This window comes from Brachyhypopomus gauderio, unplaced genomic scaffold, assembly GCF_052324685.1.
Source record: "Brachyhypopomus gauderio isolate BG-103 unplaced genomic scaffold, BGAUD_0.2 sc70, whole genome shotgun sequence".
Lineage (NCBI taxonomy): Eukaryota > Metazoa > Chordata > Actinopteri > Gymnotiformes > Hypopomidae > Brachyhypopomus > Brachyhypopomus gauderio.
In genome coordinates, this window is record NW_027506891.1 from 77,835 (window position 1) to 96,238 (window position 18,404).

The following is an 18,404-nucleotide window of genomic DNA, read 5'->3' on the forward strand; positions in this document are numbered from 1 at the left end:
TTCAACACAGGCCTATTGAAAATGCTTGAAATTGTCACTTTTACGGCACTTTCAAGGACCATCTCAATATTTCCCAGCTGACTCAGGTTCTCTCTAAGCTCGGTTTCTGGAACGGAAAACCCTGAGTTTTCGTTAACTCCGAGTTTACTTACCCGGTTTCTTCACTGAATCCGCTTTCTGGAATTACCCCCCTGTTCAGTCAGCTATTTGTTGTGAATCGAAATACAGTCACAATTTCAAGCATTTTCAAGTACTTTAGCCTAAATTCCAGCACATTTCAAACCTGGAACACAATGCAACATCGTCACGTAAACGTTCCGCTGTTCGCGGAGGTTCGCGCGCTACGTTCATTCGCGAAAGTATAAATTCAGCCTTAACTTGTCGCTGATCACCTACCTAACCCTACTGTTTCTCGCACAGCTCACACACGCGCACGTACGTCCATACGGAATTAACACAAACGTAGCGATTTCAAAATAAAAGCATCACAGTTGTATTGCATGCACGACATAGATATTTGTTTAATTTATGATTGGCCTCTCGAGGGCCGGAATGGGACGCATAACGGGCCGGATGTGGCCCGCGGGCCGTAGTTTGCCCAGGTATGGCATAGTGGCTGAATGGGATAAAAAATCCTCATCATGTATCCAAACATGAATCACTACCTTGGATTTCAGAGTGTGGACAGTGTTCCTGATGGTTGCCAGGTCTTTGGCAGGGATGCACTTTTCCACCATCTTATCAAAGTCGTGGTGGGAGGACAGGAACAGCAGCATACGCCGGCCAAAGCCCCTGAGATGAGGAACAGACCCCAAAACAGGAGAGAACCATGAGTGACGGATCCATGACTCACAGCACACCGACCATTTATCTTACCAGAGCACAATTTTACAAGGATATCTGTGTGTAGAAAACACGATAGTGCTTCTATTACTCTACAATTTAGCAGCATTTGCTGATTTCAGAGTATCAGACTAGGAGACTAAAAGAATCAGCAAAAGATTACTATCTGGGAAACTGAATAAGCTTTGTAGAATTCTCGTTCTGATCCCAGTACTAACCTGGTTTCTTGGGAAGCGTCCTGTGCCAACTTGGAGACTGCAGGAATAATTCGCGCTGTGACGTCTTTCGCCCCAGACAATAAGCGGCCAGCACCAATCTTCTCTACCAAAGTAGCCAAGTGCTGAGCAGTACACTTTCTTACTGCAGCATTCAGATGACTTTTGAGGAAAACAGAAGGAAAAAAATTAGGGCATTCAAAAAAAGAAGGTAATAACTATTAATCTATCCAATCAATGTATACAGTACAACTTTTAACTTCTATAAAGAAACTTAATACCCTTATGTATGATCTAAGTGCACAATCAAATGATCATAGTCTATTTGATGGCTTAGTTTGCACCAGTTAGTGTCCATCTGTATTTTTTAAACAGAAAATGTTTGTATGTCCTCTGTGAGCTAGCTAACTAGCCTATTCTTTAAGCGGTGTGAAGGGCAGTTTGAATCAGCAGAGCGGAGATGGAACGCAATAAAAAGAATTTTTAAGAGGATAAATAACTAAAAATATTGATATAGGCTAGGGCAATATTTTGAAAGAACAATGGAGAAGTAAAAACAGCAGCCAAAATCAGTGCTGTGTTAGCTTCTTGTTACTGTTGTTGCTATCTGAAAGCCACAGTTTAAAGCTCACTGCAGGCTAACTGACCAGAGTCCTCCAGCGAGAAGGGCGTTCATGCTCCGAATGGGGGTGCAGTTCTGCACCATGCTGTCCAGAGCTGTGTCCACGTCCTGCCTGATGAAGGCATTGGACTCCGCTGCTTTGTGGAGGAGGACCTTAGCTGTAGCCTCCACTTCCTGGTCCATCCCTTTCTGCAGGCTGGAGTACAACTCCCTCAAGGACACCACCGCCATGCGGGACACGGCAGAGCGCAGGTTCCGCACCTGCAGGAAAGACGACGTTCCAGCTCGTTTCAGTCACATCCAACACTGCCACCGCCATCGTAATAAGTATAATCCTCCACTGCAATGTGTTATGTAGGCGGAAATACCTTAATCACTAATTATAGTTAGATATGCCATCTGAATTTCAATTAGTTGAGAAATGTTTTTATAAAAAAGGAATTTCAAAGTACTATGCTAACGCTGACTTGACTTTGTCAGCAACATCACCTGTAATATGTACATGCTGATGGTGTCTGCCAATTTTAGAATTCAGACCGATACACAGTCAGCAAATCTAGTGGCTTACCTCTTGAATAAGAACAATGCAGACATCATGAAGCCTGCTGCAAAGCACATCAGAGTGATGCTGAGCCAATCTACGGATTAACATCAACCCTTCAATTTTCTTCTCCCTGTATAAAGATATTGGACATAGACACACACTGTAACCATCGGCTACTGAAAGAAAAAAATGCTACAAGAAAAGGGACAAAGAGGAAAAAACTTCTCTAAATACATGCATACTTACCATATATGCAGAACACCATAAATGACTTGCTGTTTAACCTGCCCTAGCCAAATGCTTCAGAATTTTGCAGGTGTGACTTACCAGTCATCAGAGCTAAGCAGACTGAAGCTCTGAGCGAGAGCGAGGTCTGGATTGGAGAAGGGCCGTAAAGTCTGCTGCTCGTGGGGATCCTTCCTGGGAGTTCCTGGTTTGAGTTCATCTAGAGAGGAATACCAGAACCCAAACTAACTGACTAGGACTTTTAGGCCTACCAGCTCAACTTTGGTTCAAATCAGCTTGAAGACAGCAAAACATTATTCAATGTGGTGAACTAGATTTAAAACATTGTTGTGTAATGCAGTGTTAACACCAAAGCAATTTACATGCAAGTGCAGTGATCACACATGAAGCGCTGAAGAGCAGGCAACACTCACCAGAGTCACGTGGTCTGATCAGTCTGATAGCTTGTCTGCGTCGTGGCAGCATGTTTGTAGTAGGGACAGCCGTGGGGGGGCTGGGATGAAGCGGAGGACTCAAACTTTTGACGGGACTTCTGGGGGTGCGTGCGTTTCTGGGGATCGAGGGCAAATCATCCAGGAGGACACCGGTCTTAGTCTGGGCTGGAAGACTACTGTTCAGCTGCAGGTCTGATGGGAAAGAGGTTCACGGGTAAGCGGTAATGTAAGGTTCTCAGGAAACAGCAGGGGAGCGTTTGCCGAGGTCAGCAGTTACCTTTCAGAGGTGCCGCGTCGTCTGGGCTCACGTCCCTCACCGTGTGCCTAAGGCTGCGCTTCATTCGCTGCGTGTTCTGCTGCTCCACCTGTGCGGCTGGAGCTTCTTGTTGCTCCAGACGAGGCTGGCGCATCTTATATCTTGGAATCCTAGACACCTTTGTCCTCTCCTGGGAATACACACGTACGAATCACCACAAAACATGGAGTGATGATATTGAAGTCCACATGTTGCTTCATACTTTGATTCTATCCCAAAGGTTTCAAGCCGGTTCATTTTGAACCATGCTCTGTCCTTTAACTACTGGGTCTGGGACTACACTGTGCATGCCTTACTGTACAATACAATGTGTGGTGCCACACACTGCCCTGTACTTTAGTATTTGTTTACAATATACCATGACAGTTTAGATGGTTTTTTAATTGCAGTCTGTTTCACCTAAAAGTTTTGTGAATAAGCTTTGTTTAGTGAGTAAACATGGGGCATAGTGGCTGAATGGGATTAAAAAAATCCTCATCATGTATCCAAACATGAATCAATACCTTGGATTTCAGAGTGTGGACAGTGTCCCTGATGGTTGCCAGGTCTTTGGCAGGGATGCACTTTTCCACCATCTTATCAAAGTCATGGTGGGAGGACAGGAACAGCAGGATACGCCGGCCCAAGCGCCTGAGACGAAGAACAGACCCCAAAACAGGAGAGAACCGTGAGTGAGGGACCCATGACTCACAGCACACCAACCATTTATCTTACCAGGGTACAATTTTACAAGGCCGTCTGTGTGTAGAAAACACGATGGTGCTTCTATTACTCTACAATTTAGCAGCATTTGCTGATTTCAGAGTATCAGACTAGGAGACTAAAAGAATCAGCAAAAGATTACTATCTGGGAAACTGAATAAGCTTTGTAGAATTCTCGTTCTGATCCCAGTACTAACCTGGTTTCTTGGGAAGGGTCCTGTGTCAACTTGGAGACTGCAGGAATAATTCGCTCTGCACCAATCTTCTCTACCAAAGTAGCCAAGTGCTGAGCAGTACACTTTCTTACTGCAGCATTCAGATGACTTTTGAAGAAAACAGAAGGAAAAAAATTAGGGCATTCAAAAAAAAGAAGGTAATAACTACTAATCAGTCCAATCAATGTATACAGTACAACTTTTAGCTTCTATAAAGAAACTTAATACACTTATGTATGATCTACGTGCACAATCAAATGATCATATTCTATTCGATGGCTTAGTTTGCACCAGTTAGTTTACATCTGTATTTTTTAAACAGAAAATTTTTGTATGGTGACCGATGTCGGCCAGAGGAGGATGGGTTCCCCCCCTGAGTCTTGGTTCCTCTCAAGGTTTCTTCCTCATGTAAAAAAAACTAGGGAGTTTTTCCTTGCCACTGTCGCCCTTGGCTTGCTCACTGGGGGCTAGGACTCGTCACTTGTAAAGCTGCTTTGTGACAACAACTGTTGTAAAAAGCGCTATATAAATAAAATTTGATTAATTGATTGATGTATGTCCTCTGTGAGCTAGCTAACTAGCCTATTCTTTAAGAGGTGTGAAGGGCAGTTTGAATCAGCAGAGCGGAGATGGAACGCAATAAAAAGAATATTTAAGAGGATAAATAACTAAATATATTAATTATAGGCCAAGGCAATATTTTGAAAGAACAATGGAGAAGTAAAAACAGCAGCTAAAATCAGTGCTGTGTTAGATTCTTGTGACTGTTGTTGCTATCTGAAAGCCACAGTTTAAAGCTCACTGCATGGTAACTGACCAGAGTCCTCCAGCGAGAAGGGCGTTCATGCTCCGAATGGGGGTGCAGTTCTGCACCATGATGTCCAGAGCTGTGTCCACGTCCTGCCTGATGAAGCCATTGGACTCCGCTGCTTTGTGGAGGAGGACCTTAGCTGTAGCCTCCACTTCCTGGTCCATCCCTTTCTGCAGGCTGGAGTACAACTCCTTCAAGGACACCACCGCCATGCGGGACACGGCAGAGCGCAGGTGCAGCACCTGCAGGAAAGACGACGTTCCAGCTCGTTTTAGTCACATCCAACACTGCCACCGCCATCGTAATAAGTATAATCCTCCACTGCAATGTGTTATGTAGGCGGAAATACCTTAATCACTAATTACAGTTAGATATACCATCTGAATTTCAATTAGATGAAAAATATTTTTATAAAAAAGGAATTTCAAAGTGCTATTCAAACTCTGACTTGACTTTGTCAGCAACATCACCTGTAATATGTACATGCTGATGGTGTTTGCCAATTTTAGAATTCAGACCGATACACAGTCAGCAAATCTAGTGGCTTACCTCTTGAATAAGAACAATGCAGACCTCATGAAGCCTGCTGCAAAGCACATCAGAGTGATGCTGAGCCAATTTACGGATTAACATCAACCCTTCAATTTTCTTCTCCCTGTATGAAGATATTGGACATAAACACACACTGTAACCATCGGCTACTGAAAGAAAAAAATGCTACAAGAAAAGGGACAAAGAGGAAAAAACTTCTCTAAATACATGCATACTTACCATATATGCAGAACACCATAAATGACTTGCTGTTTAACCTGCCCTATCCAAATGCTTCAGAATTTTGCAGGTGTGACTTACCAGTCATCAGAGCTAAGCAGACTGAAGCTCTGAGCGAGAATGAGGTCTGGTTTGGAGAAGGGCCGTAAAGTCTGCTGCTCGTGGGGATCCTTCCTGGGAGTTCCTGGTTTGAGTTCATCTAGAGAGGAATACCAGAACCCAAACAAACTGACTAGGACTTTTAGGGCTATCAGCTCAACTTTGGTTCAAATCAGCTTGAAGACAGCAAAACATTATTCAACATGGAAAACTAGATTTAAAACATTGTTGTGTAATGCAGTGTTAACAGCAAACCAACTCCAACCTCTGCCAATTACTCCTTCAGACATGTCGTCAGCAGGGGACGCCCTGGTGCTTTGCACTTGAGATCCTGAAAAGCACAATACATATTAACACGTACTCTATCAAAAATCTCAAATATAACTTCTGGTTTCATAGTGGTTTCTTCATGGTGCAGAAAAACCATGTTCATGGGTGCAGGCATAGCAATGTACAAGAGGATCAGCAGGGGCTTTTTGTTTGTAGTATAGGGCTTTCAAAGCAGTTTTTACTTTTTTAATACTTTTTTTACTTTTTTTGTTGTTGTAGCAAATGATTTGGATGCAATTTCCAGGAGAGCAAAAGAGTGAGCTCACCTTTGGCAGGCCTGAAGGCACGGAGAGGCTCTCGGCCAGCAGGTTTGGTGAGTGGAGGCAACATTGCTTCTCTGCCACTCGCAATCACCTTAGCCCGCTTCTTAGCCACTCTTTTACGCAAGAGGCGCAGGGAGTTCATCATCTGAAAAATAAAGAGTCTGTCAGCCCAAGTGCAACTGCCCATACCCACTATATCCGTCAAGTACAAGTACATACAACAATACTATACAAGTATTGAATGACCAAAGAAACACAAATTTTGCCCAGTTTGAAGCTGGATCCTCCCTGTATGTTAGGTAAATGACATTTACTGGGTCTATTATTAACTACATATCAATGCCTTGATGCCAGAATATATGAAGAGTTTGGTTCCAAAACGCGATAAACGCTGTTTAAAAAAGAAAAAAGAGTTAGAGCCAGAATCAGAATGGTATGTGACCACTCTTGAAAAGCCAATATTTATTTTTTATCAAAACGCCACATCGGCCGTGTAATACTGCCCTGCTTTCTCTCTTTCCTTCCAAAATGCAACAATCGCCAATCCTCATCCAATCACAGTGCACCACCAGATACGGAATGTAAACATCATAGCACACGACCTGTTGAGCCGCACGGCATTTCTTGTAGCCTACTTTGTTAAAATATATCTCGTTTTTCACTCTCAAAGTCCGCAAAAATGAACGGTTTTGATGATATAGAGGAGCCTGTTCGTATAGCAGTTATTGGAAAAAGAGATATATTTATTTTATTTTATTTTATCAATGTCCAGATTCTGACCAGTCCCACTGTCGGCTGGATATCATTCAGCGGCAGACTATCCGAGAATCAAAAATAGACGGACTGGCTAAAGTGCGCACATTTAGCTCGCAAAATTATCAAACGTGGAAAAGATTTAGCTCTGTGACTCATGTACAAACACTGTTTGCTCTGGGTTGTTCATAACCAAGCTAGGAGCGGGGTTATTATATTATAATAATATAAATTTATATATTATATGAATTTGTGTTTTTAGGCCCAATGGTCAAACTATTATATTAAGATGTACAATTTACAGTTATTTATTATTGTATTTTGCACATTTTCAATCAAAAAAAAATTTCTATTGATGACAAAGGATATATAAGACATTTTGAAAAAAAACATGGCATGGATTTATTGCTTTTTGCGAAAAAATGAATTGTTTTTTCAAATAAATCTTTAAATATTAAAATCTTGATTTAATTTGTTTGTGTTTTTTTAACCTTAGTATGGTATTTGATCGTTTGAAACAGAAAACAGGGGTTTTCAGCTTACCACTTAAAGAAAATGTAACACGATGGGAGTCGGGGTTGGACACATTTGCGGTGAAGAGTGGACTGCTACCTTAGCGGAGCTAGTCTCCTTTAAAGAAACCGCGCCCACACGGAGAGTGCGCTTCTTACGAGGCATACCGAACACTAACTAAAACACTGACGAAAGAATACAAAGGACCACAGCGACTATTAAAGGAAAATACATTTATGTAAAAAAGAATTCTGAAATAATACAGGGTACAGAGAAAACACAGCAGAGACTAAAGTAAACAAGAGATACCAAACCACAACACAAACGACCAATAACGCCAGACCACCAAGTACCTATACACGGGGGAAAACCATCGGGAACTCGAACCAAATACACAGAAGCTAGACTAAACGACACGAACGCTAAAACAGACAGAGAGTAAGACAACGTAACAGAGCACAAAGCAAACACCAGGATAAACTAAGAATGAACAGGGAATGCACTACTAGGAGAAACTACAGATAAAACATACAACAGACAAGACTAACCAATACGAATGAAAATACTCACAAGGCTTTAAACATTAAAGAAGAAGGCAAATAAAGGCAGGATAAATACAAAGAAGGTGTGGCGGAAAGGAGGAGGGCGGAGCCAAGCGTGACAGAAAACACATTTTTACTCAAATTGATCAAAATGGATTTATAGCATTTTGGAACCAAACGCTTCATATCTTAACTAGGTTAATTTATTTATTCACAGCCACCATATACCCAAAGGGAGATGGATACTCTCAACCAGACAATGCTCCCTCTCATAGTGCTAGGACTATCTTGATATCCTTAACAACTGAGATAAACGCAAATGTAGCATCAGCAGAAGGAAACATCATCTCATCATATTTGGACACCTAAGCAAAGCATATCGCATGCATGGTCAGATTTAATACTGGGATGCTACAGGGCCTTTATTATGTAGACACAGACGTTAGGTTTGTCAGCTTATATTAGGACCAATGCTGTGTTTATGCATTAAAATCCAGGAAGTACAACACTTGAGTAACATTTGCAGGCAGCAACCAAAGAAATCTATCAGTTAAACTAATGCATCTGAGACTGAGATACTCCAACTATGTACAACATGATATATGTTCCTACTGACCTCCTCCTTGTCCACTGGCTCCTCATCTGGGTCATGTAAGCCCATGAGGGCGAGGTCCAGGTGGAGGTTCCTGTCAGGCTTCTCCTTTTGCAGAGCTTCCACTGGGGAGGTGGGCGGAGAAGGTCTCATCAGTCCTGACGAGGTCCCTCTCGTGCGTGAAGTGAGCACAGGTAGTGGGGGACACCTGCTGGAGCCAACTTCACCTGCATGGGTGAATAAGGCCATTAGCAGAAATTACCTCACCATAACATTTCTCAGTGCCTTAGTACTATGTTGCATATGTTTCTTTATCTGAAAGTGCCACTGAAATATGATTCAAGCAAGATGGACGGAGAACGGCAACTTCTCATATGCATCTTGCTACAATTCATGTAATGGCAGCACAATGAAGTAGTACTGAATATCTGAAAGCAGGGCATCCGTGAGCCCAGAAGCAGGAAGACATTCATCAGAGCTTCAGTAAATGTGTGACCCAGTTTTAGTTTAGCTTAGTTGTGATTCTTTTAGTTCATTGCATCATGAAATCTTACATTTCAATACAATTTGATTCAATTTAATTATTTCAGCACAATTCAGAATTATTTTAATTCTGATACTGGTAGATACATTAGCCTAGCTCTGCTAATGGCTAGCACATCTCGCCTCTGCTAGACACTGTTCCATTACTGAGTGAAACCATGTCAGATGAAGATCATCAAATTTGAATTTAAGTATTTTGTACATTTGACAAGTGGTGACTATAAATGATCTACGTATATGCACATTTCTTGGTTAAAATTAAATTCATGTAGCAGGGCCGGCGCTAGGGGGGGGCAGAGGGGGGCATTGCCCCCCCAAATTGTGTCTTTGCCCCCCCAAGCACAATGCAAGCAACGGCTTTTTTTATTATCTCTGAACCAATCACAAAAATGCATTTTGCTTTACAGCGTGAAGATATTTCCTTGCTTATTCCTGATTGGCTCTTTGAGTCATATAAAAATCGGCAGACCGCCCCAAACGGTTCAGTTCGGCAGTATATGTTCTGTTATTGTGAGTGAAAGACATGTATACTGGTAAACACTCTTCTGAGTTTAAACTGACTTCCACATGGTAATATTTGCTTAACTGTGGTTTTTCGTTGCTTTAATGTTACTCACCTCTTACATAGGTGTTGCTTAAATTATTTTATTAGCCGTTAGCGGTTAGGCTAACTTGGTTCTCCTAAACCTGCGCGAACGGCGGAAGCGTTTAAATACTTGCCGCGCAGTGTTGTCCGAAACGATATGTGGTAATAAAAAACAGGGGAATGAACATTTACCTGACGAATTTTAATGTTGCTTTTTCAGATTTGAAAAGTGCTGGAATTTAGGCTAAAGTACTTGAAAATGTTGAAATTGTAACTACTTCGTTTCACAACAAATATCTGTCTGAATGAACAGTTCTCTTGTCTTAGGTTAACAAATACGAGCCTCTTGTAATTCCAGGACGAAACATGAGAGAACGTGAAGACGTTAAGATTGGGCGTTTTGAAAGTGTGATTAAAAAAGCGAATTATTTTGAGTATATGTATAAATATTTAACTTAATTAAGTTTAACGTGCTGAGAAATATTGAACTGGACCTTTAAAGTGAGGTACAAGTGCTTTAATTCCACCTTGTATAGGTATGAACCCGGCAAACATGACATTGTTCATTGCGCTGAGGCGCGGCGCGCGCGAAGTTACAAAATTCGAGAGGTGCACGACAGCGCGCGAGGCTGCTCTTTCCCCCGTGCAAGCCGTCGCGGCTCATGGTTTAAAGTTCCTCGCCATCACAGCCAGTATTGTTATACTGTGCATAAATACCGCATTGTACCAGTACGTTTCATAACATCAATAAAAACTTCAATACTTTACCAGATTTTTTACCATTAAAGTGCAGTAGATAGATTTCTTATTTTATGTACTTTCATATTTTTTTCTTTTTCAAAATAGAAATGTGACGAATACTCCCTTTTATAACAGAATTTGTATTCTTTTGTTTTCTTTATATTTTAATTTCCCAGTAATATAAATATTCTCACTCATTCCTATTTCCATGTTTGAATATTCTCAGTCTGTGTATAGGTACATTGGTCAGCCTTTCAAGAAATAGAGTTGTTCTATTAGTAATGGCAGTATTGAAATGAAATACAATTAGATAATCTTTGTTCTCCATTTACATAATCAACATGTATTTTTTAATCATTGTGTTTTAAGTTTTAAGTTCGAAAATGTGCATTTTTATTTCTTTACCTAATACATCACTTTAAGCCAGTATCAATAGTCATCATTCATGCACAAATCAAGCCTTGAATATATTTCTGGCTTCATAAACATGACTATCAACATGCCCCCTCATTATGTTTTACTGCCCCCCCAAGCAAAGCAGTCCAGAACCGGGGCTGTCATGTAGTATGTATGACCACAAAATTAGGTCTGCTCATCAATTTACCACTGACGTGGGAACAAGTGCAAGACAAGCTTAGTGCAAGACCAACTTAACCGGGCACCCAAATAACCAGCCATGCCTCACTGTGTGTGCCTAGCACGTTCTTAGCAACGTAGCCATGCACTCACCAGTACTGTCCCTCCACGGGCCCGGGTCTCTGCGCCGAGGGCTTGTGTCTCGCTGCACTCCCGGAAGAGTGGCCAGAGGGTAGGAGGGCAGTAGGAAATAGTGTTGCACGGTATACCGATACTAGAGTAGTATCGCAATACTGCGTCATTAAAAACGGTACTATACCCAATTTGCTTTAGTATCGGTGCTATAGGACTGAGTGCGTTGTTGTTGTTGTTGTTTTTTTTTTTTTTTTTTAAAGAGCAGTATTTCCAAAGAGTGCCACACGGGGGCAGTGTGCGTGTACAGCAGTGCAGCGCTTGCCTCCTCTCTGCAGAATAAATGTGCCGTATAGAAAACGTATAGGATGGCTGCTAATACAAGTCCTCAGCTTGTTGATAAACTACACACACAAAGCGAGATATGGAAATATTTTGCATACATTTCAGATGGTCATGGCAACCCCATGGACACTTCAAAACCGGTCTGCAAACGGTGCTATAAAACTGTACAAACCAAAGGAGCCAACACCTCCAACTTGGCAAAGCATCTCTGACAGACACACAGATTTATTTAAGGAATTCAAAGAACGTCAGGTCAGTGATTATGATATAACAATTACATCAAGTCAGAGGAGTGTTTTTCTGTCAGGCTTTTTCATTATGTGGTTTAGGGCAGTGATGACTGAGTTAACTGGATTGGACTTTCAGGGTTGCCAACTTCAATTTCACTTGGAGTGAGATTTGAACCTGGAGGGGGTGGCGAGTGTAAATGTTGATGGGGGGGGGGGGGGGGGGGGGGTTGTAAAATGGACACAAATTAAGTATTATATCGAGATCGATCGATCGCCAGTGGTTGGCACCAGAGCGAACTAGAAACTCATTGAATCATAGATGTGGATCAGAGGTAAATAAACTAGATTTTTTTCGACGTGAGAAATCGGATGTGTGGCGTGAGAGCGTGTGAAGAAATGCGTGTGTCTCACGCTAGAGTCCTGCACCGGGTCGGGTACGGTACGGGCAAATAAATGCTTAAACGTGTGGGTTTTACACATACCGAAATTTTACGGGTGGGTATGCGGGCGGGTAAGTTAAATACAGGTGGGTAGCACGTGAATAAGTGGTCATTTTTAGTAGGCTTTTATTTTCTACGTAATGAACATAGTGTTACCTTTTGCCTGATTAGCGCCTCCCGATCGTGGTGGCGAAGCTCAGGGGGAGTTTACTTATACCGTAGCTCCGTTGGCCAGAGCGGGCTGAACTTTACTCTTCACCAGTTCTGGAGTAATACCCAAACTGCGGTTCTTTTCCAGCGGAAACATGAGCAGAGGTTGGTTATAACGCAGTACCGGGCATTTATTGTAGCTTGCTTGGTGGTTTCAAAGCTAAATGGGTGGCCGTGCTAGAACAAAGAAAAATGACGAGAGAGAACTTTGCGTGCTGCTCCCACCACAGCAGATAGGAAACCACTACCACTGTGAACCTATGCGATTTTATTTAGTTGTTATACTGGCATTTGTTCCCTCTCGTTTTGCATTGTGTTATGGCACCGGTTGGCTACATACATTTTCTTGAGTTTTACCAGTTGCTACTTTTAGATAGGAATACTGTTCCTGCACAGCAACATTAGATTTTATTTTGTGTTGTACTGACGTTTTTTCAGAGGCGCATTGATAAATAAAGTGCTCTATAGGAATACTTTCGATTTGTGTGATTTTTCACGGGTCCGGGCGGGTACGGATTTAACTTTGAAATAGCCGCGGGTGGGTGGGTGCTATACTCTGCGGGTATAGGTGGGTGCGGGTCTCGTCTCAAAAAACAGACCCGTGCAGGACTCTGTCTCATGCTCAATGCATGAAAGTTGGCAACCCTGGACATTTTTTATATAACTACCAATGTGGCTAACTGCTAACGTTATGTTTACCTAAACTTCCATGCTGCTAAATATCAATCGTTCACAAGTAGATCAGCACCAGTTAAACCATCATTTTAAATTTAAATTAAATAATGTGATTCCAATGCCGGCATGAACATTTCTATTTCTAATAAAGGCAACTGCCATAGACGTGTATTGAGTGTTCTTAAATGAGATTTGGTTGCAAATATAAAGTTAATGATCAAAGAAATTCCATACACTCAAGGACACAGATAGGACATCACATAACTGTACTTGTGACCTTAGTCTATTTAATTTTAATAATCAAAATATTAAATGTTACAAAACGTGGATATTCATTGTCAAAAATGCACCTACACTTATAAACACATTTTTTGTACATGAAACAAATACATACACACAGTTTACATAGGCTATAAAACTGAAGGCTGAAATAATGTAAGTCTTATATTTATCCATCTCCCTCTCCCACAGACAGAAAAACAGATGCCCACAGAAACAGCTTCCAAGTTGAAACAGCCTTCCCTTCCAGCTCTGTTTGAAAACCAAACAAAATATGATAAAGACTCAAAAGATGCAAAAATATTAAACAAAGCTGTAGCTGAGTTCATCTGTCTCGATCAGTTGCCAGTATACACTGTGGAGAAAAAAGGATTCCGGAACCTTGTGCAGCAGTTAGACAGGAAATATGACATGCCTGGGAGAAATTATTTCATGTATAATGAAATCCCAAAGCTGTACACGGAGACCCGGAGTATTATTCAGGCACAACTCACTGACCTGCCTTTCTTTGCCTGTACAACTGATATTTGGACAAGCAGGGCAATTGATGCATACATGGCAGTAACAATCCAGTATATAACTGAATCCTGGGAAACACAGACATGGTGTTCAGGATGTTCAGCTTTATATTCTGATCATACATCAGTCAGTCTCCATGAAACCCTTGGAGAGATGGTGTCTGAAAAATGGGGACTGGACCTGTCAAAGATGTCTGGGATAACCACTGACAATGCCTCCAACAACAAAAAGGCATTTGAGAACTACACTTGGATACCATGTTTTGGCCATAACCTTCATCTTGCTGTTGGCAAGGCTTTAGGCCTAGACCGGGTTTCTAAATGCTTGTCCAGACTTAGGACAACCCTGTCTGCCTTTTCCAGGTCAAACAAAATGATGAGAAGCTTGGAGGAGAAACAGAAGATCTTAATGCTACCTGAGCACAAGCTCATTCATGATGAGCCTACATGCTGGAACTCCACCTTTGAGATGGTGGACAGATTCTGTACACAACAACAAGCTGTCTCTGCTGTTTTGGCTGAAAATCGTAAGAAGTGGCACCTGATGCCTACAGACTCAGATGTGGCAACGCTAGAAATCATTAGATAGGTCCTTGGCCCTCTAAGCAGCTTCACAGATGCTTTAAGTGGGGAGAAAACCTCCACGTTGTCTTTGGTCCTGCCGCTGAAATGGAAACTTTTTTCCTGTCTTACAGTGAAGGATGGGGAAAGCACTCTTTCACGTGATATGAAAGCCAACATAAAAGCAGACTTAACAAGAAGATAGGAATGCAGATTACTGGACACTACCCTTAACATTGCAACGTTCCTCGACCCAAGATTTAAGGACACTTTCGTTACAATGGAGGAAGAGGTGAAGGCAATACTTTTACAGAAATTTGTTGAAGCTCCAAGACAGCCACAAAAAGGGCAGGAGCAACCTGAACACCAAGAAGGGGCAAAAAAAAGAAAAACAGGCTTAAAAAGCCTGCTGTCTACTATCAAGTTTGAAAAGATGTTTGAATCTGGAGAGGCAAGTGGGGCTAAAGGGGGGACAAGTCATTCCACATCCCCTGCTGACCAACTTAAAAGTGAATTTTTTTATACAAACAAATGCAGGAGATATGTGCTTCAGAAGACCCACTCACTTGGTGGAAGAATCATGCCACTGCGCTACCATGTCTTGCACATTTTGCCAGACAGTATCTGTGCATTCCAGCTTCAAGCTGTGCTTCAGAACGAGTTTTCAGCACATCAGGCATTATCTGCAGTCCTAGACGCATTAGACTGACTGAAGAGCACATTGACACTCTTGTGTTCCTGGCAAAAAACCTCGAGATGGCCAAAGAACTGTCCAGAAAATAAGTCAGCGAAAACAAAAAGAGGACAATAAGGTTTTTTTTTTTCTTTCTTCATAACATGGCCATAAAGCTCAGCTGTAACAGGTTTCTTTTAGTTTTGGTCAGATATATTTAATAGCTGCGACATATAATTTATTTATTTTTATTTATTAAGTTAAAACTGTTTTCCTGCAATAATGTTGTTCTCAACAGAAACACTGAATATCACATTGTTAATGTTTTCTGTATATTAATAAAAAAAATAAAAGCAATGTTATCTGTTATTCCATTACTTTTCCTGATGTTCTAGTTTTTTGCCGTGGTATCGTTTCAGTATCGATATAGAGATATTTAGGCAGGTATTGTATCGAAATCATAATTTTGGTATCATGTGTGAGAGAAATTATTGATTATTGACTAATTATCATTGATTAGATCATGTTTAGTTATTATAAGAGATCATTATGAACTTTATGATTTAGTACATGTCCATTCTGACTAAGCAGAAGGACTACAATAATGAAGTAGTGTGATTCAGTGTAACCATGTTTAGTTCATATTATGCATGTGTGCTATACGTGACCCAGGTCAGGGAGAGTGCTGAGGGTAAGAGCACTCTGTTAACTGGTAGTCACTAGGCTACTAGTCTTGGGTCATTTAGCTTTCTCTGTGTTCAACTGTTACATCAGTTGCTTCCGCTAACTCTAGGGAAGTCCATATTAGGAGATACACACATGTGAGACAAAGTAGCCTGCTGGACGCTTATGTTTTGGAACATGCTGTGCTAAAGATAACCTGCTGTTAGAACTGCTGAATTGTGTTTAAGGTTGTATATAAGCAGGGGGAGCGCCCCCCTGCCTTCAGAGTTGTCATGCTTGAATGAGACTCTCATGTCTGTGTCTGTCTTGTATCTGTCTTTGTCCTATTTATATATATTTATATTTTTGTAATAAATTAATCATTTAACCACGTCTGAGTCCTCATCCATTTATTAGGAAATTTCCACGACAATTTGGCGTCACGAACAGGATCGGCGAGAGGCACCCCGGAAAGGCGGTGACTGATCTTCGAGGACGCTCCCCGGGGGATGAGATCCCTGGCTGGGCTGGGCAAAGTGGGAACCCCACGAGCAAAGGGAAAGTACCTATCCAGGGAGTGATGTCACCGCCAGTCTCCGGTGGTGTTCTCCGCCCGATCAAACAAACCGCAGTGAGTGGGAATTTTCAGTTTATAAAATTCTAGGAATTTTTTTGTTTTTAAGTGTTAAATATCCGCCAGTGTCTGCCCGCCGGATGATCTCTGTTATACGATAGGGATATAGTGAGATATCGCCTACAGGGATACAGAGAGGTATCGCCTACAGGGATACAGAGAGGTATCGCCTGAGAATATAAAGTCTATAAGGTGGGGATACTGCGATATCGCCCACGCGAGATAGGACTTAGCCTAGCGCCCGTCAGTCTGGCCAGAGATCCAGCTGGGCAGAAGCGCACTGATTAGACGTAATACGGTGTTGGCTAGCTCCGGAGCGGCAGAGATATCCGATAGGGGCGGGTGGAACTGTTTGTTACGTTGGTATGCAGTAGCGGATCTAAATTTTGAGGACTTTTTCTGACGTGTTTAATTGATTTGGGATTTTTTTTTGGACCCCTCACAAAAAAAAAAAAAAAAAAAAAAGTGTGAAGGGTCATCTCTGGGATTATCTAGAATTATGGGTAAACATCATTTGGGTAGAATACATAATAAGAGTAAAGCATCGGAGGCTCATAGCATAATAATAATAATAATTATTATAAGTGTAAATTACCAAATGACCAGAGATTATTTAGAAGATGTAACTCGACATGTGGGTTTTTTTTAGCATTATGGGTTTGGTTCAAAGGGAACATTGAGTGTAGACTATCTGCGCCGACTAGTTGAGAGAATAAAAACAGAGCCCAAGGTCGCAGATAGAGAAAAACTCGTAAGTATTTTGTTAAACATAAAGCAGATATGGAAGAAAAAGCTAAATGTTGGCTTGAAGAAGCCGAGAAAAGGCAAGCACGACAGGTAGGGATTAAAAAGTGTACTAACAAAGTCTCTCAGTGTGTTGTTGTAGCCGACCAGACCTCGACGCTGCCCCACCGAGATCTGCGCCAGCCAACCCGGCTCAGCAATTGCGCCACGCTCAGATGCACCCACAGCCGCTACCCCTGCCTCCCCCACCTCCACCACCAGTTCACCCACAGCCGCTACCCCTGCCTCCCCCACCTCCACCACCAGTTCACCCACAGCCGCTACCCCTGCCTCCCCCACCTCCACCACCAGTTCACCCACAGCCGCTACCCCTGCCTCCCGCACCTCCACCACCAGTTCACCCACAGCCGCTACCCCTGCCTCCCGCACCTCCACCACCAGTTCACCCACAGCCGCTACCCCTGCCTCCCGCACCTCCACCACCAGTTCACCCACAGCCGCTACCCCTGCCTCCCCCACCTCCACCACCAGTTCACCCACAGCCGCTACCCCTGCCTCCCGCACCTCCACCACCAGTTCACCCACAGCCGCTACCCCTGCCTCCCCCACCTCCACCACCAGTTCACCCACAGCCGCTACCCCTGCCTCCCCCACCTCCACCACCAGTTCACCCACAGCTGCTACCCCTGCCTCCCGCACCTCCACCACCAGTTCACCCACAGCTGCTACCCCTGCCTCCCCCACCTCCACCACCAGTTCACCCACAGCCGCTACCCCTGCCTCCCCCACCTCCACTACCAGTTCACCCACAGCTGCTACCCCTGCCTCCCCCACCTCCACTACCAGTTCACCCACAGCTGCTACCCCTGCCTCCCGCACCTCCACCACCAGTTCACCCACAGCTGCTACCCCTGCCTCCCGCACCTCCACCTCCAGTTCCAGCGCCACCAGCTCTGGCGCCACCACAACAGCAAACTCTGTCTGCCACACTTGCACTGCGAGCTCCAGTGCCATCAGTTCCGGTATCACAACCACAACCTCTG

At 42.8% G+C, this 18,404-nt stretch overlaps 1 protein-coding gene across 4 annotated transcripts in view; it reads right to left on the reverse strand.

The window, feature by feature from the left end:
- Positions 1–18,404, reverse strand: part of LOC143491069 (uncharacterized) — a 35,771-nt gene that overhangs the window by 6,537 nt on the left and 10,830 nt on the right. For all 4 annotated transcript variants that reach the window (XM_076989750.1, XM_076989749.1, XM_076989748.1 and 1 more), the window contains 15 exons: positions 8,836–9,038; positions 6,415–6,556; positions 6,084–6,149; positions 5,801–5,918; positions 5,498–5,603; positions 4,955–5,190; positions 4,120–4,245; positions 3,724–3,850; positions 3,182–3,350; positions 2,884–3,096; positions 2,552–2,669; positions 2,249–2,354; positions 1,706–1,941; positions 1,062–1,220; positions 666–792 (listed from right to left, as the gene is read on the reverse strand). In XM_076989750.1, the coding sequence (XP_076845865.1) occupies positions 666–792; positions 1,062–1,220; positions 1,706–1,941; positions 2,249–2,354; positions 2,552–2,669; positions 2,884–3,096; positions 3,182–3,350; positions 3,724–3,850; positions 4,120–4,245; positions 4,955–5,190; positions 5,498–5,603; positions 5,801–5,918; positions 6,084–6,149; positions 6,415–6,556; positions 8,836–9,038 (2,252 nt within the window). The remainder of the gene's footprint in view (positions 1–665; positions 793–1,061; positions 1,221–1,705; positions 1,942–2,248; positions 2,355–2,551; positions 2,670–2,883; positions 3,097–3,181; positions 3,351–3,723; positions 3,851–4,119; positions 4,246–4,954; positions 5,191–5,497; positions 5,604–5,800; positions 5,919–6,083; positions 6,150–6,414; positions 6,557–8,835; positions 9,039–18,404) is intronic.